Below are 25,518 nucleotides of genomic sequence, written 5' to 3'. Positions count from 1 at the left end.
TTGACCTCCAACAACCACAACCATCTTCCTTTGTGTTAGGTATGACTCCAGGCAGTGGAGAGTTCCCCCCACGATTCCAATTGACTTCAATTTTACTGGGGCTCCATGATGCCACACTCAGTCAAATGCTGCCTTGATGTCAAGGGCAGTCACTCTCACCTCACCTCTGGAATTCAGCTCTTTTGTCCATGTTTACACTAAGGCTGGTGAGGTCTGGAGTCGTGTGGTCCTGGCATAACCCAAACTGAGCACTGGTGAGCAGGTTATTGGCGAGTAAGTGCCACTTGACAGCATTGTCGATGACACCTTCCATCACTTTGCTGATGATTGAGAGCAGACAGATGGGGCGGTAATTGGCCAGATTGGATTTGTCCTACTTTCTGTGGACAGGACATACGTAAAGAAAGACTTTCATTTTTATAGCCTTTCACAACCACCGGACGTCTCAAAGCCCTTTACAGCCAAATGAAGTATTTTTGAAGTAGTGTAGTCACTGTTGTAATGTGGGAAACGCGGCAGCCAATTTGCGCTCAGCAAGCTCCCACAAACAGTAATGTGATAATGACTAGATAAACGGTTTTTGTTATGTTGATTGAGGGATAAATATTGGCTAGGGCACTGGGGATAACTCCCCTGCTCTTCTTCGAAATAGTGCAATGGGATCTTTTACGTCCACCTGAGAAAGCAGGCGGGGCCTCGGTTTAACGTCTCATCCGAAAGACGGCACCTCCGACAGTGCAGCACTCCCTCAGCTCTGCACTGGAGTATCAACCAAGATTTGTGTGCTCAAGTCCCTGGAATGGGAATTGAACCCAGAACATTTTGACTCAGACGAGTGTGCTACCAACTGAGCCACAGCTGACACATGGGCAATTTTCCACATTGTCAGATAGATGCCAGAGTTGCAGCTGTACTGGAGTACAGGTCTTCAGCATGACAGCCAGGATGTTGTCAGGTGCTAAAGGAAGGAAAGCTGGATGCAAGTGTGGTGAACAATGAGGTGATTGTGTTTGGTAGTCTGCATCCAATGCACTCAAGCCATTTCTTGATATCATGTGGAGTGAATCGAATTGTCTGAAGACTGGCTTCTGTGATGGTGGGGACCTTAGGAGTAGGCCGAGATGGATCATCCACTCAACACTGCTGGCTGAAGATGGTTGCGAATGCTTCAGCCTTGTCTTCTGCACTCACATGCTGGGCTCCGTCATTATTGAGGATGGGGATGTTCGTGGAGCCTCCTTCTCCCGTTAGCTGCTCAACTGTCCACCACCATGCACGACTGGATGTGGCAGGACTGCAGAGCTTTAATCTGATCCGTTGGTTGAGAGATTGCTTAACTCTGTCTATAGCATGCTGTTTAGCATGTAGTCCTGTGTTGTAGCTTCACCAGGTTGGCACTTCATTTTTAAGTACGCCTGGTGCTGCTCCAGGCATGCTCTTCTACACTCCTCATTGAACCAGGGTTGGTCCCCTGGCTTGATGGTAATGTTCCACCTTAATGCCTTTAAATTCACCAGATCATTTCCCAGCAGTTCCAACATGCCCCTACCAAACACAATCTTCTTCACCTCATTGTTCACCACACTTACATCCAGCTTTCCTTCCTTTAGCACCTTCCTGCGCAACTTGGGAAGAAGCAATCCAGGCCCTGCAATTACCTAGTCACAGACCTTTTATTGGCCCCCTCTCACACCACTACCTAGAGACCTAAATATTTCTTCCATGTAAAACAATTTATGTGTATATCTTTAAATTTAGTATAGTGTATCACCGTGATGTCTCCTCTACATTAGTAAGACCAAACACAGATCAGGTGAACCACTGTGCTGAACACCTCCGTTCTGTCTGCAAGTGTAACCCTGACCACCCAATGGCTCACCACTTGAACTTGCCATTTCATTCCCACTCTAAACTGTTTGGTCTCCTACACTGATTCAGCCAGATTCAACTTAAGGTCCTGAAACATTACCTAATTTTTCCAGCATACTCTACACCGCAACAGCCTGAACATTGACTTTAGTAGCTTCAGACCTTAGCTATATATTTTCTTCACAGCAGGGGTGATTTTGAAGGTATTGGGGATCTGCACCCCTGGTGTTTCCTTGATTTTCTCTTCTCAGGACTGTGCCACCAGCATTTTTAGTTTTCATTTCAGATCTACATTTGCAGTTTTTTTTCTCCACTATCTTGCTTCCCCCATTTTCTAGCCCTTTTATTTGTGTGGGCCTCTGCCATGCCTTTTCACCCTCTTAAGTTGAGGGAATTAATTCCAGAGCTTGGGGCCTAAGCAGCTGGAGGCACAACAGTCAATGGTGGGGCAATGAAAATCAGGGATGTGCAAAAGGCCAGAACTGGAGGAGTACAGAGATCTGAAGGTTGTAGGGCTGGAGGAGGTTATAGAGATAGGGAGGGGCGAGACCACAGAGGGATATGAACACAAGGATGAGAATTTTAAAATCGAGGCATTGCCAGACTGAGAGCCAATGTAGGTCAGTGACCACAGGGGTGATGGGTGAACAGACTTGGTGCGAGTTAGGATACAGGCAGCAGAGTTTTGGATGAGCTCAAGTTTACGGAGGGTGCAAGATGAGAGACCGGCCAGAAGAGCATTGGAATAGTCGAATCTAGAGGTAAAAAGGGCATGAATGAGGATTTCAGCAGCAGATAAGCTAAGGCGGGACAGAGATGGGCAATGTTAGGCAGTCTAGCTGGAGAGGATTTGGGGTCGGAAGCTCAGCTCAGGATTAAATAGGATGCCAAGGTTGCGAACAGTCTGGTTCAGCCTCAGACAGTGGCCAGGTAAAGGGATGAGTCAGTGGCTTGGGAATGGAGTTTATGGCAGGGACCAAAGACAATGGCTTCAGATTTCCTAAAATTTCATTAGAAGAAATTTCTGCTCATCCAATCCTCGATGTGGGACAAGCAGCATGACAAATCAGAGGCAATGGAGGGGTCAAGAGAGGTGGTGGCGGTGAGCTAGAACTGGGTGTTGTCAGCGTACATGTGGAACCTGACTTTGGGGTGCTCAGGGGTAGGGTGCTGATGAGAAATGGGAGGGGGCCAAAGATAGATCCTTGGTAGACTCCAGAGATAACAGTGCAGGAGATTCTCTGGCTATGATTGGATAGATAGGAATGGAACCAGGCGAGGGCAGTCCCACCCTATTGGACAACAGAGGAGAGACATTGGATGGAATGGTGTGGTCAATCATGTCAAAGGCTGCAATCAGGTCGAGAAGGATGAGGAGTGATAGCTCATCACTATCTGTCACATAGGATGTAATTTGTGACTTTGATAAGGGCCGGTTCAGTGTTGGGGCAGGGGCAGAAACCTAATTGGAGGGGTTCAAACATGGAGTTTAACTTGCCATTTAAGCTACACTTCCTTTCACTTTGTCCTCCCCCTCCCCCCTCAAAAATGTATAATTTCAAATTTCTCTACATCTGTCACCTACTTGCCTCCTCCACTAAACAATGTCCGTCTGCATTTTGTTTCTGCTGCTATACTTGCTAATTTGACATCAGTAAACTTCAATATCGTTCCTCATGTCTATATCCAAGTCATTTATATTGATGAAAAACCAAGAGGTCCCAGCAGATTCCTGAGCCACACCACTAACCATATTCCATCAATCCATAAAGATCCATTTACCCCTGCTACTTGCTCTCTGTCCCATAGCTATCTCTTTCCTCTAGGCATATCACATTTCCCTGTAATACCACATGCCTTAATAACAAATCTCTTCTGTGATACCTTATTATATAACGATCACAATGAGATTTTGTTGACCATTTTTCCATAGAAAGGATTTGGGAAAGTTCATTTTAAATTTGGGGTTTAGCCGTATATTCAGAAGTTTCTTTTAAAAAAGCAGAGATGAAAGGTGGTTAATATGCTAATGCACTAGACATTGAAGTTGATTTCCTTAAAAATAAGCGATTCATTAGCCCCTCAGTAAACATCTCACCCCTATCATGTTGGGAAGTCTCTGGTCCTGGGCACTCAGCGTTTAGGAGCCTGCCAGACTTTCCCTTCTGGCTGTGAATACGGAGATAAAAAAGAAACCGAAACACTCACTAAGAGTCAGGTCCAACAAAGGCTGCAAACTCAGTAAAATTTCAAACAGAAGACTAAGTGGACAAGTTTTGGCGAGGCTCAGAAGGAGAATGAAGGAGGGTTATTTTGTTTAAGTCAAGCAAGACAACTGACATGGGGAAGTGTACTCTGTTCCTTATTTTGTATTATATAAGATGAGCTATACCGATTGAATTGAGTCCAATCATAACTGTTGGTCTCTGTGTTCTTTGCCGTTTGCAAAATAAAGCAACTTAACTATTTGTAGCTGGCCTAATCCTACTCGGTGTTCTCTTAGTCTGCCTTCAAAAAAGGATTGGGGAGGCAGGTGAGGCATGTGTGAAAGATAAGAATATCTGGTTCCTATCACAAGGGGACACGTCTGTCACGCTCTGGGTAGTCATCAGTAGGTATTGGGCAGCGAGAGTCTACAATAGCACAAAGGGTGTGGGATCAACATACGGGAGCAAGTTACATCACTGAACCCAAGAAGGTATCTACAGCAAACCTGAATTTGTAACAATACATTAATGTTGTGCAATGCACTATTTGGCACCATAAATAAAAGTTGTTGTTGTATAGTGCTGTACACTTCAGTGCTACACCATTTACTTTTTATTCACCTGTTTAATGTAAATAAAACTAGTTAATGGTCCAAAGTTGACCCTTGGCCTGGGTCTCAGGTGGAGGCATGTGATTCTTTACAGGAGCCTGGGTCTTGCTGTCATTTGTAACCAGCTGATTCTACAGATGTGTTAAGACCTTATCTTAAGATACATTAAACCTTCTACTGCAAAGTACTCTGGAGAAGACAGGATTTACAGTCCATACAAGTTGGCACTCTAACCCCAACGTGATTTTAAAATTCCAGTAACTTTAATGTTCTTTTTACAATAGTTCCAATGTAAAACGTCAAATTCCTAGCAGTCAGGAAGTCAGCCCATTATCCTGCAGGTGGATCAGCTTAACTTTGTGCTGTCAACAGCACTCCTGCAACCGCAGCTTGAATGAGCAGCACAAAAGACCAGTTCACAGCACACTGTTTAAGCACATCAGGAATGCAACCAAAAATACCCACCCAAAAAAATGGGGTAGAAAATTCTAGCATAGGATTTAGGGACAATTTACAGCAGACAGTAGACGTGCCCATAATGAACAGGAACCATGCTCTGTATAGTTACCATGTAATTTAAGTAATTATTCTCATAAAAAGGGGCATTTCCAAGCAGTGAATTCCTACCAATTTTGTTCCCATTCGAACGGCATATTTTATTCATTTATATTTATTTGACTGCTGTTTGTGCTTCTTCCCAAATTTCAAGAATTGGTTTGTCCAACCATTCTCTCGGTACCCCTAACGTTAATTTATGCCTAGCCTAACAAACCATCAAAAATAGGATTTCGGGGGAGACGAAGAAAAAATGTTGCAAAACACCAATCCAGCATTAAAAAAAAGCCGCCCCTTCAGTATTTCTTTCAAAAGTCTTAAAGAATTATGACTGATAATCTTCATTAACCCGCTCCCCAATCAATTTGTTGATTCAGCAAGCACTGATGATTATCTTTGAAGAAACTGGCTTGGAAGACGAACTGAGCTCAATCGTTGACTGATATACAATGGATTTGATAGGCTGAACAGAATTTTCTCTGTCCATGCTTTATGTTCTTCTATTGCCGCAGGTAAGGGATACGATTTTTAGTTGTTAATTTACATACATACATATAATTTATTTATTATATTTATATAAACTCTTATGTCTTAATGACTCAAAAGCACAACATGAATTATTTTTGAAGTCATAACTTATTGGGACAAACGGTTCTGAGCCAGCAATTTCTCAGCCATAAGATCAGCTCATTTGTTATCTCCAAGATAGTCCCTACAATGCAATGATCAGCATTTAAAGCCTTTAGCAAATACAAGCAGCACATCACTTAATTGAACAAGCTGAAATACATCAACATAGAATAAAAATTACCAAGAACGTGGGGTCAATGGGAGCTTACCACATGAAGGGGCCCGAGACAGTGGTTGGGAGGGGGGATGTAGGGAAAATGCTAGAATCTATCATTAAGGACATGGTAACAGGGCACTTAGAAAATCGTAACACGATTAAGCAGAGTCAACACAGTTTTATGAAAGGGAAATCATGTTTGACTAATGGAGTTTTTTTGAGGGTGTAACTAGCAGGGTAGATAAGGGTGAACAAGTGGATGTATTATATTTGGATTTTCAAAAGGTATTTGATAAGGTGCCACATCAGAGGTTGTTACACAAGATTAGGGCTAATGGGTTTGGGGGTCATATATTAACTTGGATTGAGGATTGGTTAATGGACAGAAAACAGAGTAGGAATAAACGGGTCATTTTCAGGTTGGCAGGTTGTAACTAGAGGGGTGTCGCAAGGATCAGTGCTTTGCCCTCAGCTATTTACAATTTATATGACTTAGATGAGGGGACAAAGTGCAATGTAACCAAATTTGCTGATGATACAAATCTAGCTGGGAAAGTAATCTGTGAGAAGGATACAAAGAGACTGCAAAGGAATAGAGACAGATTAAGTGAGTGGGCAAGAAGGTGGCAGATGAAGTATAATGTGGGGAAAAGTGAAATTATCCACTTTGGTAGGAATAGAAAAGCAGATTTTTTTTGTAAAAGGTGAGAGACTATTTAATGTTGGTATACAGAGGGATTTGGGTGTCTTTTTGTCTGAATCACAGAAAGTTAACATGCACATACAGATAGCAATTGGGAAGGCAAATGGTATGTTAGCCACCGTCTTCTGTCCCCACCACAAACTCCGTCCCCTAGCCACCGACTCCATCACTCTCCCTTGTAACGGTCTGAAGCTGAACCGGACTGTTCGCAATCTTGATATTATATCTGATCCAGAGATGAGCTTCCAATCACATATCTGTGCAATCACTAAGAACACCTATGGATGGTCCAGAGACCATCACCCCAGCTAGCTCACAGACTAGTCAAGCAACAGCCTGGCACAGTCATACTCACAGAATCATGCCTTTCAGCCAATGTCCATCCCTGGGTATGTCCTGTCCCACCGATGGGACAGACCGACCAGACATGGCAGCACAGTGGTAAACAGTCCGGGGGCAGGGAGGGGGTGAGGGTAGGGAGGAGTAGCCCTGGCAGTTCTCAACAATGACTCCAGACCCCATGAAGTCTCATGGCTTCAGGTCAGCATGGGCAAAGAAATTTCCTGCTGATTAACACCTACTGCCCTCCCTCAGCTGACGAATCAGTACTCCTCTGTGTTGAACACCACTTGGAAGAAGCACTGAGGGTAGCAAGAACACAAAAGTTACTCTGGGTGCGGCACATAAATGTCCATCACCAAGAGTGGCTCAGTAGCACCAATACTGACAGAGTTGGCCAAGTCCTGAAGGACACAGCTGCTAGACTGGGCCTGCGGCACATGGTGAGAAAACCAACAAAAGGGGAAAAACCTATTTGACCTCGACCTGACCAACATACCTGTCACAGAGGCATCTGTCCATGACAGTATTGGTAGCAGTGATCACCGTACAGTACTTGGAGACGAAGTCCCGTCTTCACACTAAGGACACCCTCCATTGTGTTGTGTGGCACTACCACCATGCTAAATGGGATAGATTCAGAACAGATTCCACCACAATCTGCAACCTCATGACCCGGCATATCCCTCACTCTACCATTACCATCAAGCCAGGGGACCAACCCTGATTTAATAAGGAGTGTAGAAGGGCATGCCAGGAGCAGCACCAGACGTACCTAAAAAATGAGGTGCCAACCTGGGGAAGCTACAACACAGGACTGCATGCATGCTAAACAGCAGGAGCAGCATGCTATGGAGAGAGCTAAGCGATCCCACAACCAACAGATCAGATCAAAGCTCTACAGTCCTGCCACATCCAGTCGTTTGAATGGTGGACAATTAAACAACTAACGGGAGGAGTTAGGCTCCATGAGCATCCCCATCCTTAATGATGTCAGAGCCCAGCACGCACGAGTGCAAAAGACAAGGCTGATGCGTTTGCAACCATCTTCAGCCAGAAATGCCAAGTGGATGATCCATATCGGCCTCCTCCTGAGATCTCCACCATCACAGAAGCCAGTCTTCAGCCAATTCAATTCACTCCACGTGAAATCAAGAAATGGCTGAGTGCACTGGATACAGCAAAGTCTATGGGCTCCGACAACATCCCGGCTGTCGTGCTAAAGACTTGTGCTCCAGAACTAGCTGCATCTCTAGCCAAGCTGTTCTAGTACAGCTACAACACTGGCATCTACCAGACAATGTGGAAGACAGCCCAGGTATGTCCTGTCCACAAAAAGCAAAACAAATCCAATCCGGTCAATTACCACCCATCAGTCTACTCTCAATCATCAGCAAAGTGATGGAAGGTGTCATAGATAGTGCTATCAAACGGCACTTACTTACCGATAACCAACTCATCGATGCTCAGTTTGGGTTCCTCCAGGACTACGCGGCTCCAGACTTCATTTCAGCCTTGGTCCAAACATGAACAAAAGAGCTGAATTCCAGAGGTAAGGGGCGAGTGACTGCCCTTGACATCAAGGCAGCATTTGACCAAGTGTGACATCAAAGAGCCCTAGTAAAATTGAAGTCAACTGGAATCAGGGAGGAAAACTCTCCACTGGCTGGAGTCATACCTCACACAAAGGAAGGTGGTTGTTGGAGGTCAATCATCTCGGCCCCAGGACATCGCTGCAGGAGTTAATCAGGGCACTGTCTTAGGCCCAACCATCTTCAGCTGTTTCATCAATGACCTTCCCTCCATCATAAGGTCAGAAGTGGGGATGTTCGCTGATGATTGCAGTGTTCAGTTCCATTCGCAACTCCTCAGAAAATGAAACAGTCCATGCCCGCATGCAATACGACCTGGACGACATTCAGGCTTGAGCTGATAAGTGGCAAGTAAAATTCACGCCATGCAGGTACCAGGTAATGAATATCTCCAACAAGAGAGAATATAACCACCGCCTCCCCATGACATTCAATGGCATTACCATCGCCGAATCCCCCACCAACAACAACCTGGGCGTCACCACTGACCAGAAACTTAACTGGACCAGCCACATAAATACTGTGGCAACAAGAGCAGGTCAGAGGCTGGGTATCCTGCAGCGAGTGTCTCACCTCCTGACTCCCCAAAGCCTTTCCACCATCTACAAGGCACAAGTCAGGAGTGTGATGGAATACTCTCCACTTGCCTGGATGAGTACAGCTCCAACAACACTCAAGAAGCTCGACCCCATCCATCACCTTAAACATTCACTCCCTCCATCACCAGCGCACCGTGGCTGCAGTGTGTACCATCTACAAGATGCGCTGTAGCAACTCGCCACCTAGAAGTACAAGGGCAGCAAGCGAATGGAACACCATCACCTCCAAGTTCCCCTCCAAGTCACAAACCATCCTGACTTGGAAATATATCACCGTTACTTCATAGTCACTCGGTCAAAATCCTAGAACTCCCTCCCTAACAGCACTGTGGGAGTACCTTCACCACACAGACTGCAGACGTTCAAGAATGCGGCTCACCACCACCTTTTCAAGGGCAATTAGCGATGGCCAATAAATGCTGGCCTTGCCAGCGATGCCCACATCCCAGGAACAAATTTTTTTAAAAGCTAAAGAAGGGGCAGCCATTAGAGATGAGTCAAAGGTAGGTTTATTGAGAATTGGCTGATGATGGCACTTTTCAAAATGGAAGGGGCTTTGCCTGAGCAAAGGGAGCCATTAACAATATCAGCCACAATAAGTTTTCACTGGGTAGGGGAGGTTTTTACAGGATGGGGGAGGTTGAGTGATCAAGAAAGCTGGAAGTGGGTCTCATAAAAAAGTGTGTGGTGACAGCAAGGGGGAAATGGGAGAGAAACTACAGAGTGACGGGGAACAAGGCTGGAATGGGCAGGAATAGGTTGGCAGAAGCAGTTGAAAAATGATTTCAATCACTAAAACAATGAACTCCACGGCCCCTTCGCACCTGGTATTGCAGATAAAGGTGGGGAGGGCAGGAGAAAATGGCTTTGAGGAGGCAGTTAAACTTAGAGAGAAGAAGCCTTGAGTTGAACTTGCCATCCAGTATGGTCCTAAAGTGGTAGGTGGATTTGATTGAAGAGAGTGATGCACAATAATGCTCGATATGGTCAAGCCAAATTTGGCAATGGACGCCTCGACCAGTTGTGCACCAGTTACATTTGAAGTTGCGACTGCCTGATGCAGCAGCAAAGATGGGGACTGTACTGGAGCATAAGAGACTGACTGATTTGTTGAAACAGGGGCTTTAAAGCTGCAAGTGAAGGAACAATTTACCACAATGACATCAGCAGAAATGCCATGACAGATGGGGGTCATGTGAAGAGAGAGATGGAGGTTTGAGAGTGAATTTCTCAAATTCCTATTACCAGTACTTCAATGTTGGGTAACACAGCTCAAGATGCTGGCTCCAAAACTTGCAAAGGCAAAATGCAAGTTCAAGTTGAACAGCTGAATGCTTTGCCACATTAAGTAGATACAGTAAGAACATATCACATACCCATTACAAATTACCAAAATCTTAATGAGAATACTGACTGAAGAATTGGAACTGATCCACCTCAGGGGAAGAACCAAAAAACAATCAAAAAAGGCCCAACCAATTAGAGAACTACAAGAGAAATGCAACTGATGTATATGGGATTAAAAAAAATAGGGTCAAATGTGAGCTCCTTCTAACAATCTCAAGATTACCACAAAAAAAAACTTACCTCCAAACGAGATATAGCTTGTGGCCCAAAGCTTTCCTCTTCCACGGCAGCATTCTCCTCAGTTCGTGGTTGCATTGCCATTTTGGAACTGCAAGTACAGAAACTGAAAATTAAATAAAATTATAACTGACAAAGGATTATGGAGACAGCACCAACATTTCAGCAGTTCTGTCAGGTCAAAATGTTTCCACAAACCATGCCCTGTACCAAATTAAGTTTTCTTTAAACACAAAACAGATCGATACAAAAAAGACAGAACAGTGGGAGTATATTATAAGCAATCTCAATTAAAATGAGTTATTAATGTAGACATACCACTACCAGACCTACCCAAAACAAATAATGCACTTTGGACTTCATTAGTAATTTCACTGCACCTCATCATAGAATGGTTACAGCACAGAAGGAGGCCATTCGGTCCATCGAGCCCGTGCAGGCTCTCTGCAAGAGCACTTCAGCTAGTTCCACTCCCCCGCCCTTTCCCCGTAGCCCAGCAAAAATTTTCCTTGAGGTACTTATCCAATTCCCTTTTGAAAGCCATGATGATTGTGTCTGCCTCCACCACCCTTTCAGGCAGTGCATTCCAGATCATAACCACTCGCTGCGGAAAAAAAGTTTTCCTTCATGTCGCCTTTGGTTCTTTTGCCAATCACCTTAAATCTGTGTCCTCTGGTTCTCGACCCTTCCACCAATGGGAACAGTTTCTCTCTATCTACTCTGTCCAGACACCTCATGATTTTGAATACCTCTATCAAATCTCCTCTCAACCGTCGCTGCTCTAAGGAGAACATCCCCAGCTTCTCTAGTCTATCCACGTAACTGAAGTCCCTCATCCCTGGAACCATTCTCGTAAATCTTTTCTGCACCCTCTCTAAGGTCTTCACATCCTTCCTAAAGTGTGGTGCCCAGAATTGGACACAATACTCCAGTTGAAGCCAAACCAGCGTTTTATAAAGGTTCATCATAACTTCCTTGCTTTTGTACTCTATGCCTCTATTTATGAAGGCCAGTATCCTTTATGCCATGATATAAGGTAGTTAGGGAGGAATCAAAACCCTAAGAGGCTCACTGGAAATTAAAAATGAGAATGTGGAGATTATAAAAATGCGAAATCATCACTTCCTGTAAGTCCTCACAGGGAGGTCACTAACCAGACAGTGTCCAACTTGAAACACATGCTGTGTGTGCTTTAAAACTTCGATATTAGCAACGCACAATCATAGAAATTTACAGCAGAGAATGAGGCCATTCGGTCCTTCGTGTTTGTGCCAGCCAAAAAAAGAGCTTTCCAGCCTAATCCCACTTTCCAGCTCTTGGTCCGTAGCCTTCTAGGATCTGGCACTTCAAGCGCATATCCAAGTACTTTTTAAATGCGATGAGGGTTTCTGCCTCTACCACCCTTTCAGGCAGTGAGTTCCAGACCCCCACCACCCTCTGGGTGAAAACATTCTCAACAACCCTCTAATCCTTCTACCAATTACTTTAAATGTATGCATCCTGGTTATTGGCCTCTCTAAGGGAAATAGGTCCTTCCAAATCACTTTATCTAGGCCCCTCATAATTTTATACACCTCAATTAAATCTCCCCTTCGCCTCCTCTGTTCCAAAGAAGAAAACCTCAGCCTACCCAATCTTTCCTCATAGCTAAAATTCTCAAGTCCTGGCAACATCCTCATGAATCTCTTCTGTACCCTCTCTAGTACAATCACATCTTTCCTGTAATGTGATGACCAGAACTGTACGCAATACTCTAATCTGTGGTCTAACCAGTATTTTATACAGTTCAAGCATAACCTCCCTGCTCTTATATTCTATGCCTCAGCTAATAAAGGAAAGTATCCCGTATGCCTTCTTAACCACCTTATCTACCTATCCTGCTACCTTCAGGGATCTGTGGGCATGCACTCCAAGGTCCCTCTGTTCCTCTATACTTCAGTATCCTACCATTTATTGTGTATTCCCTTGTCTTGTTAGCCCTCCCCAAATGCATTACCTCGCACTTTTCCGGACTGAATTCCATTTGCCACTTTTCTGCCCATCTGACCAGTCCATTGATATCTTCCTGCAGTCTACAGCTTTTTCCCTCACTATCAACCACACAGCCAATTTTTGTATCATCTGCAAACTTCTTAATCATGCCCCCTACATTGAAGTCTAAATCATTGATATATACCACAAAAAGCAAGAGTCCTAGTACCGAGCCCTGTGGAACCCCACTGGAAACAGTTCCAGTCATAAAAACACCTGTCAACCCTTGGCTTCCTGCTACTGAGCCAATTTTGATTCCAACTTGCCATTTTCCCTTGGATCCCATGAGCTTTTACTTTTCTGACCAGTGCCATGTGGTACCTGGTCAAAAGCCTTGCTAAAATCCATGTAGACTACATCAAACGCGCTACCCTCATCAACCATCCTTGTTACTCCTCAAAAAATTCAATCATGCTGACTGTCCTTGATTAATCTCTGCCTTTCTAGATGACGATTAATACTGTCCCTCAGAATTTTTTCCAATAATTTGCCCACCACCGAGGTTAGGCTGATTGGCCTGTAATTACTTGGTCTATCCCTGATGTGCCTTCAATAACCACAAAACTAGAAGTTATAGGCTTAAACAAGTTGGCTTTTAATCACTAAGATCAGAGCTACATCTCAACACACCGACTGGCTCACAGGAATGAGTCATACAGATCCGGGGATCTTTATGTAAGAGAAGTCAGGGGCGGAGCCAAGAGCCAAGACCTGGAACCTTCCAGGTTAGTCAGGAAAGAGGAAGTGAAACTATACACAGTGTGGGGGAGGGTAATATACATGAGTACAGGAAATACAGGATCAAGACAAACAGATTTCATTACAATCCCTTTCTCCCTAGTTAAACAACAGTACATTAGTCCTCCAGTACCACACCTGTAGCCAGAGAGGATTGGAAAATGATGGCCAGTGTCTCTACTATTTCCTCCCTTGCATCTCAACAGCCTGGGATACATTTCATCCAGGCCTGGCGACTTATCTACTTTCAAAGATGCTAAGTATTTTCTCTCTCACTATGTTCCTCTCATCTAATATTTCACACTCCTCCTCAACTACAATGACTGCATCGTCCCTCTCTTTTGTGAAGACAAACGCAAAGTATTCTTTAAGAACCATACCAATGTCTTCCACCTCAACACAGTTACCTTTTTGGTCTCTAATAGGCCCTACTCTTTTAGTTATCCTCTTGCTCTTTATGTAGTTAAAAACATCTTTGGGATTTCCTTGATTTTACTTGCCAATATTTTTTCATGCCCTCTCTTTGCTTTCCTAATTTCCTTTTTAATTTCACCCCTACACTTTCTATACTCTAGGATTTCTACAATATTTAGCTCTTATCCTACCTTGTATGTCCCTTGACATCCAGGGGGCTCTAGATTTGTTCTGAACCCTCACCATCTCCTCCTTGAATGCCTCCCACTGCTCCGACACTGATTTACCTTCAAGTAGCTGTCTCCGGTACACTTTTGCTAAATCACATCTCAGCTTAGTAAAATTGGCCTTTTCCCAATTGAGAACTTATACTCCTGGTCTTTGTCATTTTCCATAACCAAGCTAAATCTAACTGAATTATGATCACTACCACCAAAATGCTCTCCCAATAATACCCTTTCCACCTGCCCAGCTTCATTCCCTAAAATGAAGTCCAGAACGGCCCCCTCTCTTGTTGGGCTTGCTACGTACTACCTAAAAAATTTCTCCTGAGTACATTAAGAATTCTGCACCCTCTATAACTTTATACTGATTCTATCTCAGTTAATATTAGGGTAGTTGAAATCCCCTATTGTTTTTGCACTTCTCAGAAATTTGTTCTTCTATCTCCCTCTGACTATTATGGGGTCCATAGTACACTCCCAGCAGTGCGAGTGCCCCTTTTTTGTTCTTCCGTTCAACCCATATGGCCTCATTTGATGATCCTTCTAACACACAGTGTCAGCTGTGGCTCAGTTGGTAGCCTCTGGGTCAGAAGGTTGTGGGTTCAAGTCCCACTCCAGGAACTTGAGCACATAAAGCTCAGTTGACACTTCAGTGCAGTGCTGAGGGAGCGCTGCACTATCGGAGGCGCCGTCTTTCGGATGAGACGTTAAACCGAGGCCCCGCCTGCTCTCTCAGGTGGATGTAAAAGATCCCATGGCACTATTTCGAACAACAGCAGGGGAGTTATCCCCGGTGTCCTGGCCAATATTTATCCCTCAACCAACATAATAAAAAGATTATCTGATCATTATCACATTGCTGTTTGTAGGACCTTGCTGCGTGCAAATTGGCTGCCGCGTTTCCCAAATTGCAACAGTGACTCCACTTCAAAAGTACTTCATTGGCTGTAAAGCGCTTTGAGACGTCCAGTGGTCGTGAAAGGCGCTATATAAATGCAATTGCTTGTTTAACCAATATTGCAACCCCTCCTTTTTTATATCCCCCTCTCTATCTCGTCTGAAATCCAGGAATGTTGAGGTGCCATTCTTGCCCTTCATTCAGCCATGTTTCAGTAATAGTTACGTGTCTATTTATGCCCTCAGCTCATCTGCCTTATTCACTAGACTCCTTGCATTGAAATATATACCATTATTAAGCACTGCCAAACTCCTTTGTTGTCTATTTTCTAGCCTTTGTTTCCTCTGCCTTCCAAACTCACTTACTAAGTTTCTGCCTTTCATTTCCAGTTTTGCTTCTGAATTTATGCTCAGGTTCCCATCCCCCTGCCAGGCTAGTTTAAACCCTCCCCAACAACACTAGCAAACCACCACCACCCCACCGCGAGAATATTGGTCCTGGCCCCGTTGAGTTGCAACCCATCCGGCCTGTACAGGTCCCACCTTCCCCAGAACTGGATCCAATGCATCAAGAATCTAAAGCCCTCCCTCCTGCACCATTTCTCCAGCCACGCATTCATCATCTCTATCCTCCTATTTCTGTACTCCCTAGCGCATGGCACCGGGAGTAATCCAGAGATTACTACCTTTGAGGTCCTGCTTATTAATCGCTTTCCTAGCTCCCCAAAATCTGCCTGCAGGACCCCATATCCATCTTTTTAGCTATGTCATTGGTACCGATATGGACCACGATCTCTGGCTGTTCACCCTCCCCCTTCAGAGTCCTGCAGCCGTTCAGTGACATCCTTGACCCTGGCACCAGGGAGGCAACATAACATCCTGCAGTCACGTTTGCGGCCACCGAAACACCTGCCCGTTTCCCCAACTATTGAATCCCCTATCACTATTGCTTTTCTGACCTTCCTCTTCCCCCCCCACTCTGTACAGCTGAGCCACCCATGGTACCGTGGACTTGGCTCTGGCTGTACTGCCCAGAAGAACCATCGCCCTCACCAGTATTCAGCCGGTTAGGGAGCAAGATGCACTCAGGGGACTCCTGCACTACCTGCCTGGTCCTCCTTGCCTGTCCGGCATTCACACATTCCCTCTCTGGCTGCAAACTCTTAAACTGTGGGGTAACCACCTCCTGAAACATTTTATCCACGTAGCTTTCAGCCTCGCAGATGCACTGAAGTAATGTCAGCCATTGCTCAAGCTCTGAAACCCAGAGTTCGAGCTCCTCCAGCGGACGACACTTCCTGCACATGTGGTTGTCCAGGACACAGGAAGCACCCTTAACTTCCCACATGGCACAGTATGTGAATTCGACGGGACTGAAGTGCCCTGCCATGCCTCTATTTATTAGACTACTAACTAAACTTCTTCGTTTAACCCACTGCCCTAACTTAGAGAGAAAAAAAGACAAAATTTACTCAAGTTTACCAACAGAAATTTAGCAGAGATTCATAAAGCACTGACTCTCATATTGAGGAACATTGGGGAGGTTTCTTATCTACATGCTGCCCCTCGGCGACATCATCTGAAAACACAGCGTCAGTTTTTGCATGTACCATGATGACACACAGCTCTACCTCACCATCCCTTCTCTTGACCCCTCCACTGTCTCTAAATTGTCAGGTTACTCGTCAGACATTCAGTCCTGGATGAGCAGAAATTTCCTCCTACTAAATATTGGGAAGACCAAAGTCATTGTCTTCGGTCCCCGCTACAAACTCCTTTCCCTGGACACCGACTCCATCCCTCTCCCTGGCCATTGTCTGAGGCTGAACCAGACTGTTTGCAACCTTGTTGTCATATATGACCCCGAGATGAGCTTCCAACCACATAGCCGCACCATCACCAAGGCCGCCTATTTCCATCTCTGGCCCATCGCTCGACTCCACCCCTGCCTCAGCTCACCTGCTGTTGAAACCCTCATCCATGCTTTTGGTACCTCTAGACTTAGCTATTCTGCTGCCGGTATCCTAACTTGCACCAAGTCCCATTCATCTATCACCCATGCTTGCTGACCTACACTGACTCCCAGTTAAGCAACGCCTCGATTTTAAAATTCTCATACTTGTTTTCAAATCACGATGGCCACACCCCTCCCTATCTCTAATTTCCTCCAGCCCCACAAACCTCCGAGATATCTGCACTGCTCTGATTCTATCTCGAGCATCTAGGGCCAAGGCAGTTGATGCACAAGAGGCCAGAATTGGAGGGGCGCAGTGATTGCTAAGCTTGGAGGGCTGGGAGGAGGGGAGGCCATGGAGCAATTTGAAAACAAGGATGAAGATTTTTTTAATTGAGGCGTTGTTGGACAGGGAGCCAATGTAGATCAGCAAGCACAGGGGTGATGGGTGAACGAGACTTGACACAAGTTAAGATACAGGCAGCAGAGTTTTGGATGAGCACAAGTTTATGTAGGGTGGAAGATGGGAGGCCGGCCAGGAGAGCAGTAGAATAGTCAAGTCAAGGGTAACAAAGGCACAGATGAGGGTTTCAGCAGCAGATGAGCTGAGGCAGGAACGGAATCGGGCGATGTTACAAAGACGGAAGTAGGCAGTCTTGGTGATGGAGTGGATATGCTGTCAGAAGGTCATTATGGGATCAAACACAACACCAAAGTTGTCAAACACAATAACATTAGTGATCCCTTCAAGGACTGCCCGTTGGGCCACTGGAAAATTGGAAAAACTAGTTGGAGCTTGCACGGCACCTGTTCCATCTAGCTTTACCACACATTTTATGGAAGGGTACGGAAATAGGGACAGGAGCCTTCTTTGCATATTTAAATTAATCAAACCTTGATTTCAGGCAGCCGCCAGCAATGTCTAAAATCAGTGAGGACCAATACGGCAGCAGAGACGAAGTGCAGGACCTTGCAGACAGAATTTGGCTTGTTCTACACCCAAAGAACTGGCAAACACATACTAATTTCTACTCCAGTGTGTCCAAATAACTTTTGCTGAAAGTGGGCTATGGCAAGTGCCGGGATGTCACATCAGGCCCACCATGGAAATTGAGTTTGACATCCTTGTTTTGCATGAAAACAGACAATAAGGAGCGATTTAAAAGAAATGGTAAACACTGGAAACACCCAGCAAGTCCACCAGCATCGAAAGAAAAAGTAAGTTTGTATTTTAGGTCAAAACACCTTGATTTCACCCCCCCCCCATGCATGTGTTCATCACTGCCCATTTTTTCCAACACTGACACCTTTCTGGAGAAGTTCAGTCAGAGGACAGTCACCCTCCAGTACCTCACCCAAGCAGCCATCTTCATGGAGGTTATTCAGCCACAGCAGGCAACGCAGCCAAGCCTAAGCCTGACCATGGCAGCATGCAAAGCCAGACACTTTCAGTTGGATGAGGGCCTCTCGGCCAATCCTTTCCCCCTCCCTAAATCCTTGGGCTCGGAAATCACCACCTTGGTTGTTAACTCAGCACAGGGCAAACATAGAAGATAGGAGCAGGAGTAGGCCATTCGGCCCCTCGAGCCTGCTCCACCATTCAATGAGATCATGGCTGATCATCCAAGTTCAGTACCCTGTCCCTGCCTTCTCCCCATAGCCCTTGATCCCTTTAGCCCCAAGAAATATATCTAACTCCTTCTTGAATATATTTAATGAATTGGCCTCAACTGCCTTCTGTGGTAGAGAATTCCACAGGCTCACCACTCTCTGGGTGAACAAATTCCTCCTCATCTCTGTCGTAAATGGCCTACCCCTTATCCTTAGACTGTGACCCCTGGTTCTTGGCTCCCCGGCCATCGGGAACATCCTTCCTGCATCCAGTCTGTCCAGTCCTGTCAGATTTTTATAAGTATCAATGAAATCCCCTCTCATTCTTCTAAACTCCAGCGAGTATAAGCCCAATCGACTCAATCTCTCCTCATACGTCATTCCTGCCATCCCAGGTATCAGTCTGGTGCATCTTCGCTGCACTCCCTCCATGGCAAGAACATCCTTCCTCAGATAAGGTGACCAAAACTGCACACAATACTCAAGGTGTGGTCTCACCAAGGCCCTGTACAACTGCAGCAAGACATCCTTGCTCCTGTACTCGAATCCTCTCGCTATGAAGGCCAACATACCATTTGCCTTCTTAACCGTCTGCTGCACCTGCATGCTTACCTTCAGCGACTGGTGCACAAGGACACCCAGGTCTCGTTGCACTTCCCCTTCTCCCAATCTATTGCCATTCAGATAATAATCTGCCTTCCTGTTTTTGCCACCAAAGTGGATAACCTCGCACTTATCCACATTATACTGCATCTGCCATGCATCTGCCCAATCACCCAACCTGTCCAAATCATACTGGAGTTTCTCAGCATCCTCCTCACAGCACACACGCCCACCCAGCTTTGTGTCGTCTGCAAACTTGGAGATATTACATCTAGTTCCCTCGTCTAGATCATTAATATATATTATGATGAATAGCTGGGGTCCGAGCACCGATCCCTGCGGTACCCCACTAGTCACTGCCTGCTACTCGGAAAAAGAGCCGTTTATTCCAACTCTTTGCTTTCTGTCTGCCAACCAGTTCTCTATCCAAGACAGTACCTTACCCCCAATCCCATGTGCCTTAACTTTACACGCTAATATCTTATGTGGGACCTTATCGAAAGCCTTCCAAATACACCACATCCACTGGTTCTCCCTTATCTATTTTACCAGTTACATCCTCAAAAAAGTCCTGTAGATTAGTCAAGCACGATTTACCTTTTGTAAATCCATGTTGACTTTGTCCGATCCTGTCACTGTTTTCCAAGTGCTCTGCTATTACATCTTTTATAATGGACTCTAGCATTTTCCCCACTACCGATGTCAGGCTTACTGGTCTATAATTCCCCATTTTTCTCTCTACCACATTTTTTGAATAGTGGGGTAACATTAGCTACCCTCGAATACATGGGAACTGTTCCAGAGTCTATAAAATTTTGGAAGATGACCAGCAATGCATCTACTATTTCTAGGGCCACTTCCTTAAGTACCCTGGGATGTAGATTATCAGGCCCTGGGGATTTATCCGCCTTCAATCCCATCAATTTCTCCAACTCCATTTCCCTACAAATACTGATTTCTTTCAGTTCCTCCCTCTCATTAGACCCTATGTTCCCCGACATCTCTGGGAGGTTATTTGTGTCCTCCTTTGTGAAGACAGAGCCAAAGTATGTATTTAATTGGTCTGCCATTTCTTTGTTCCCCATTATAAATTCCCCTGATTCTGACTGCAAGGAACCTACGCTTGACTTCACCAATCTTTTTCTCTTCACTTATCTATAGAAGCTTTTACAGTCAGTTTTTATGTTCCCTACAAGCTTACTCTCATACTCTATTTTCCCCCTCTTAATTAATCCCTTTGTCCTCCTTTGTTGAATCCTAAACTGCTCCCAATACTCAGGTTTGCTGCTTTTTCTGGCCAATTTATGTCCTCTCCTTGGATCTTATGCTATTCCTAATTTCCCTTGTTAGCCACGGTTGATTCACCTTTTTTGTTTTATTTTTATGCCAAACAGGGATGAACAAATTCTGTAGTTCATCCATGCGATCTTTAAATGTTTGCCATTGCCTATCCACCGTCAACCCTTTGAGTAACATTCCCCAATCAATCCTACCCAACTCGCGCCTCATACCATCGTAGTTTCCTTTATTTAAATTCAGGACCCTAGTCTCCGAGTCAAATATTTCATTCTCCATCCTAATGAAGAATTCTATCATATTATGATCGCTCCGCCCCAAGGGGCCTCGCACAACAAAATTGCTAATTATTCATTTCTCATTACATAATACCCAGTCTAAGATGGCCTGATCTCTAGTTGGTTCCTCAACATATTGGTCCAGGAAACCATTCCGTATACAATCCAGGAATTCTTCCTCCACAGTATTGTTACTAATTTGGTTAGCCCAATCTATATGTAGATTAAAGTCACCCATGATAACTGCTATGCCTTTATTGCACGCGTCTCTATTTAATGCCATCCCCAACCTCCGCATTACTGTTTGGGGGTCTGTATACAACTGCCACTAACGTTTTCTGTCCCTTGGTATTTCTCAGCTCTACCCATACAGATTCATCAATCATCAGAGCTAATATCCTTCCTTACAATTGTGTTAATCTCCTCTTTAACCAGCAATGCTACCCCACCTCCTTTTCCTTTTTGCCTGTCTTTGCTGAATATTGAATACCCCTGGATGTTGAGTTCCCACCCTGAAGCCATGTTTCCATAATCCCAATCATATCATATCAAGATGAGGCCTGGGATTTTTCTGGGCTGCAGGGTGGGTGGGGAGGGAACGGGGCTCAGCTACTGACTGCCTTATCCATCCAAATCTTCATTTAGAAAGACACGGATTAATCAGGGACAGTCAGCATGGATTTGTTACTCGAATTTTTTAAGGTAACAAGAAGGGTTGATGAAAGGTAGTGCATTTGATGTAGTCTATATGGATTTTAGCAAGGCTTTTGATAAGGTCCTCCATGGCAGACTGGTCATGAAAGTAAAAGCCCATGGGATCCAAGGCAAAGTGGCAACTTGGATCCAAAATTGGCTCACAGGCAGGAAACAAAGGGCAGGAAAAAAAGGGTAATGGTCAAAGGGTATTTTTCTGACTGGAAGGCTATTTCCAGTGGGGTTCCTCAGGGCTCAGTACTGGGTTCTTTGCTTTTTGTGGTATATATCAATGATTTGGACTTGAATGTAGGAAGTATGATTAAGAAGTTTGCAGATGATTCAAAAATTGACCGTGTGGTTGATAATGAAGAAGAAAGCTACAGGCTGCAGGAAAGTATCAATGGACTGGTCAGGTGGGCAGAACAGTGGCAAATGGAATTCAATCTGGAGAAGTGTGAGGTAATGCATTTGGGGAGGGCTAACAAGGCAAGGGAATACACAGTAAATGGTAGGACACTGAGAAGTGCAGAAGATCAGAGGGACCTTGCAGTGCATGTCCACAGATTCTTGAAGGTAGCAGGACAGGTAGATAAGGTGGTTAAGAAGGCATATGGAAAGCATACGGGATACTTGCCTTTATTAGCCGGGGCATCGAATATAAGAGATGGGAGGTTATGCTTGAACTGCATGCAGTTCTGGTCACCACATTTCAGGAAAGATGTGATTGCGCTAGAGGGTACAGAAGAGATTTACGAGGATGTTGCCTGGGCTGGGGAATTTTAGCTATGAGGAAAGATTGGAGAGGCTGGGGTTGTTTTCTTTGGAACAGAGGAGGCTGAGGGGAGACCTAATTGAGGTGTATAAAATTGAGACCTAGCTAGAGTGGATAGGAAGGAACTGTTTCCCTTGGCAGAGGGGTCAACAACCAGGGGGCATAGATTTAAAGTAAATGGTCAGAGGTTTAGAGGGGATTTGAGGGGAAATGTTTTCACCCAGAGGGTGATGGCAGACTGGAACTCACTGCTTGAAAGGGTGGTAGAGGCAGAAACTCTCACCACATTTGAAAACAACTTGGATGTGCACTTGAGGTGCCCTGGTCTACAAGGCTACGGACCAAGAGCTGGCAGGTCGAATTAGGCTGGATAGCTCTTTGTCGATAGGTGCGGACACGATGGGCCGAATGTTCTCCTTTCGTGCTGTAAATTTCTATGATTCTCAGGCCAGCTCGGGGAACTTGGGCCGGTTACAGGAAGTCATAACGGCCCATCGAGTCTGTGCCGGCTCTCTATGGAGCAATCCAGTCAGTCCCATTCCCCTGCTCTATCCCCGGAGTCCTGCAAGTTTATTTCCCTCAAGTGTCTATCCAGTCTCCCCTTGAAAACATTGAGTGTTTCTGCCTCCACCACTTCCGTCGGCAGCGAGTTCCAGGTCCTCACCACTCGCTGCATAAACAAGTCAAGTTTTTCCTCACATCTCCCCCGCCCCGCCCCAAAGAGCGAGCAGCTCCAAGAGGTAGCCACCGAGTGCAGGCTGGCCCGGGGACTGGCGGCCAGGGGCAGGGTCTTCAAACACATTAAATCAACTACTGGGAGCGACGGGCCCCGCGATTATCACCGTTCAACGCGGGGGCCCCGGTCTGAGCTTCAGCAGCCTCCGGGCCACCGCCGCCCAGCCCAGCCCAGCCCAACCGCCTAAAGGTTATTTACTGACTTATTTACCTCAGAATAAAGGGCTGGAGCCCTGATCCTGACTCCCGACAGTTTCCCCGGGCCCTGACCAAGACTCCCGACAGTTTCCCCGGGCCCTGACCGAGACTCCCGACAGTTTCGCCAGGCGGCTGTCCGTTGCTCTTGCGTTGTTTTCCAAAACGCCCGCCACTTCGCGATGACATCATGGCGCAAGCGCGTGCACCCCACGTGAGCAAGCACGCGCCCAGTTGGATGAGTTGCCTTCTCGCGCCCGCCTAAAGGAGGTTTGGAGAAACGAATGAAGTTGCATTGATAACGTCACCTTTCACACATCGTTATTATTGTCTCAGCAAATTCGGCAAATCAGTCTCCCACAAAGTGCAAATGAGCTAAGAACATAAGAAATAGGAGTAGGCCATTTGGCCCTTCGAGCCTGCTCCGCCATTCAATACTTCTTCTTAGGCAGTCCCTTGGAACCGAGCATGACTTGCTTCCACACTAAATATGAGTTCTCAGGTGACTGATGAATCCAATGCGGGACCTACAGTCTCTGTCACAGGTGGGGCAGATGGTGGTTGGGGTGCTTCGGTTGACGTGCACTCCTTCCGCTGTTTGGGCTTGGCTTCTGCTTGCTCCCGGCGAAGAGACTCGAGGTGTTCGGCGCCTTCCCGGATGCTTCTCCTCCACTTGGTGCGGTCTTGGGCCAGGGATTCCCAGGTGTCGGTGGGGGTGTTGCACTTTTTCAAGGAGGCTTTGAGGGTGTCCTTGAAGCGTTTCCTCTGCCCACCTGGGGCTCTCTTGCCGTGTCGGAGCTCAGAGTAGAGCACTTGTTTTGGGAGTCTCGTATTGGGCAATCAGACGATGTGGCGCGTCCATCGGAGCTGATCGAGCGTGGTCAAAAGCTTCGATGCTGCGGATGTTGGCCTGAGCGAGAACACTGACATTGGTGCACCTATCCTGCCAATGGATTTGCAGGATCTTGCGGAGGCAGCGTTGGTGGTACCTCTCCAGTGCTTTGAGGTGCCTGCTGTACATGGTCCATGTTTCTGAAGCATACAGGAGGGTGGGTATCACTACTACTCTGTAGACCATGAGCTCAGTGCTGGGTTTGAGGTCCTGGTCTTCAAACACTCTCTTCCTCAGGCGACAGAAGGCTGCACTGGCACACTGAAGGCGGTGTTGGACTTCGTCATCGACGGTTGCCCTTGCTGACAGTAGGCTCCCGAGGTATGGAAAGTGGTCCACGTTGTCCAAGGCCTCGTCATGGATTTTGATAATCGGGGAACAGTATTGTGTGGCGGGGGCAGGTTGGTAGAGGACTTTTGTCTTATGGATGTTCGGTGTAAAGCCTATGCTCGTACGCTTCGGTGAAGGTGTTGGCGATGGTTTGGATGGCTGATCTTCTACCTCAACTCCACTTTCCTGCACTATCCCTTGATTCCCTTAATATCCAAAAATCTATCGATCTCGGTCTTGAATATACTCAACGACTGAGCCTCCACAGCCCTCTGGGATAGAGAATTCCAAAGATTCACCACCCTCTGAGTGAAGAAATTTCTCCTCATCTCAGTCCTAAATGGCCGACCCCTTATTCTGAGACTGTGACCCCTGGTTCTAGACTCCCCAGCCAGGGGAAACATCCTGCATCTACCCTATCAAGCCCTGTAAGAATGTTGTATGTTTCAATGAGATCACCTCTCATTCTTCAAATTTCAGCGGCAGCAGCGGAGCTATAAAAGGCTCCCAGAGACTCTTATGTTCATTAATAAATAGACGTTCTTATTATGAACACAGCTAGCTTCTGCTAGACACTTTATTGAGCACATGTGGACTAGGTACAGTATCTGTAGAGGCTTCCATCTTGACTGTTGCCTTGTGGGTAGCCTAGTGCCTCATGGGTAATGTAGCCTTAATATCTATACAGCTGGGTAGTGTAGTCTTATACATAAAGCTCTACACAGTTCTACGGCTCCACCTAGTGTCCACTATACAATGACATGTTATTGATCGTTACAGAGACCAGGTAGGCCTCAGAGCATCGGCGGGAATTTCAGCAGCGGCAGCGGGGCTATAAAAGGCTCCAAGAGACCAGGTAGGCCTCACAGCATCGGCGGGAATTTTAGCGGCGGCAGCGGGGCTATAAAAGGCCCCAAGAGACCAGGTAGGCTTCACAGCATCGGCGGGAATTTCAGCAGCAGCAGCAGCGGGGCTATAAAAGGCTCCAAGAGACCAGGTAGGCCTC

At 45.8% G+C, this 25,518-nt stretch overlaps 1 protein-coding gene across 2 annotated transcripts in view; it reads right to left on the bottom strand.

The window, feature by feature from the left end:
* LOC147109620 (DNA repair protein RAD51 homolog 1-like) overlaps window positions 1-23,484 on the bottom strand; it is a 120,284-nt gene extending 96,800 nt beyond the window's left edge. The window contains exons 1-2 of one of the 2 annotated variants that reach the window (XM_086003712.1): window positions 23,307-23,484; window positions 10,850-10,952 (exon numbers count right to left, since the gene is read on the bottom strand). In XM_086003712.1, the coding sequence (XP_085859838.1) occupies window positions 10,850-10,952; window positions 23,307-23,482 (279 nt within the window). In that variant the 5' untranslated portion in view covers window positions 23,483-23,484. The remainder of the gene's footprint in view (window positions 1-10,849; window positions 10,953-23,306) is intronic. The other variant, XM_086003713.1, reaches the window with a different exon arrangement.
* Window positions 23,485-25,518: the final 2,034 nt, after the last annotated feature.

Source organism: Somniosus microcephalus, chromosome 12 (assembly GCF_052327205.1).
Source record: "Somniosus microcephalus isolate GS21.2 chromosome 12, FLI_Smic_1.0, whole genome shotgun sequence".
Lineage (NCBI taxonomy): Eukaryota > Metazoa > Chordata > Chondrichthyes > Squaliformes > Somniosidae > Somniosus > Somniosus microcephalus.
Note: the sequence above shows the minus strand (reverse complement) of the source record. Positions and strands in the feature narration are given on the sequence as shown.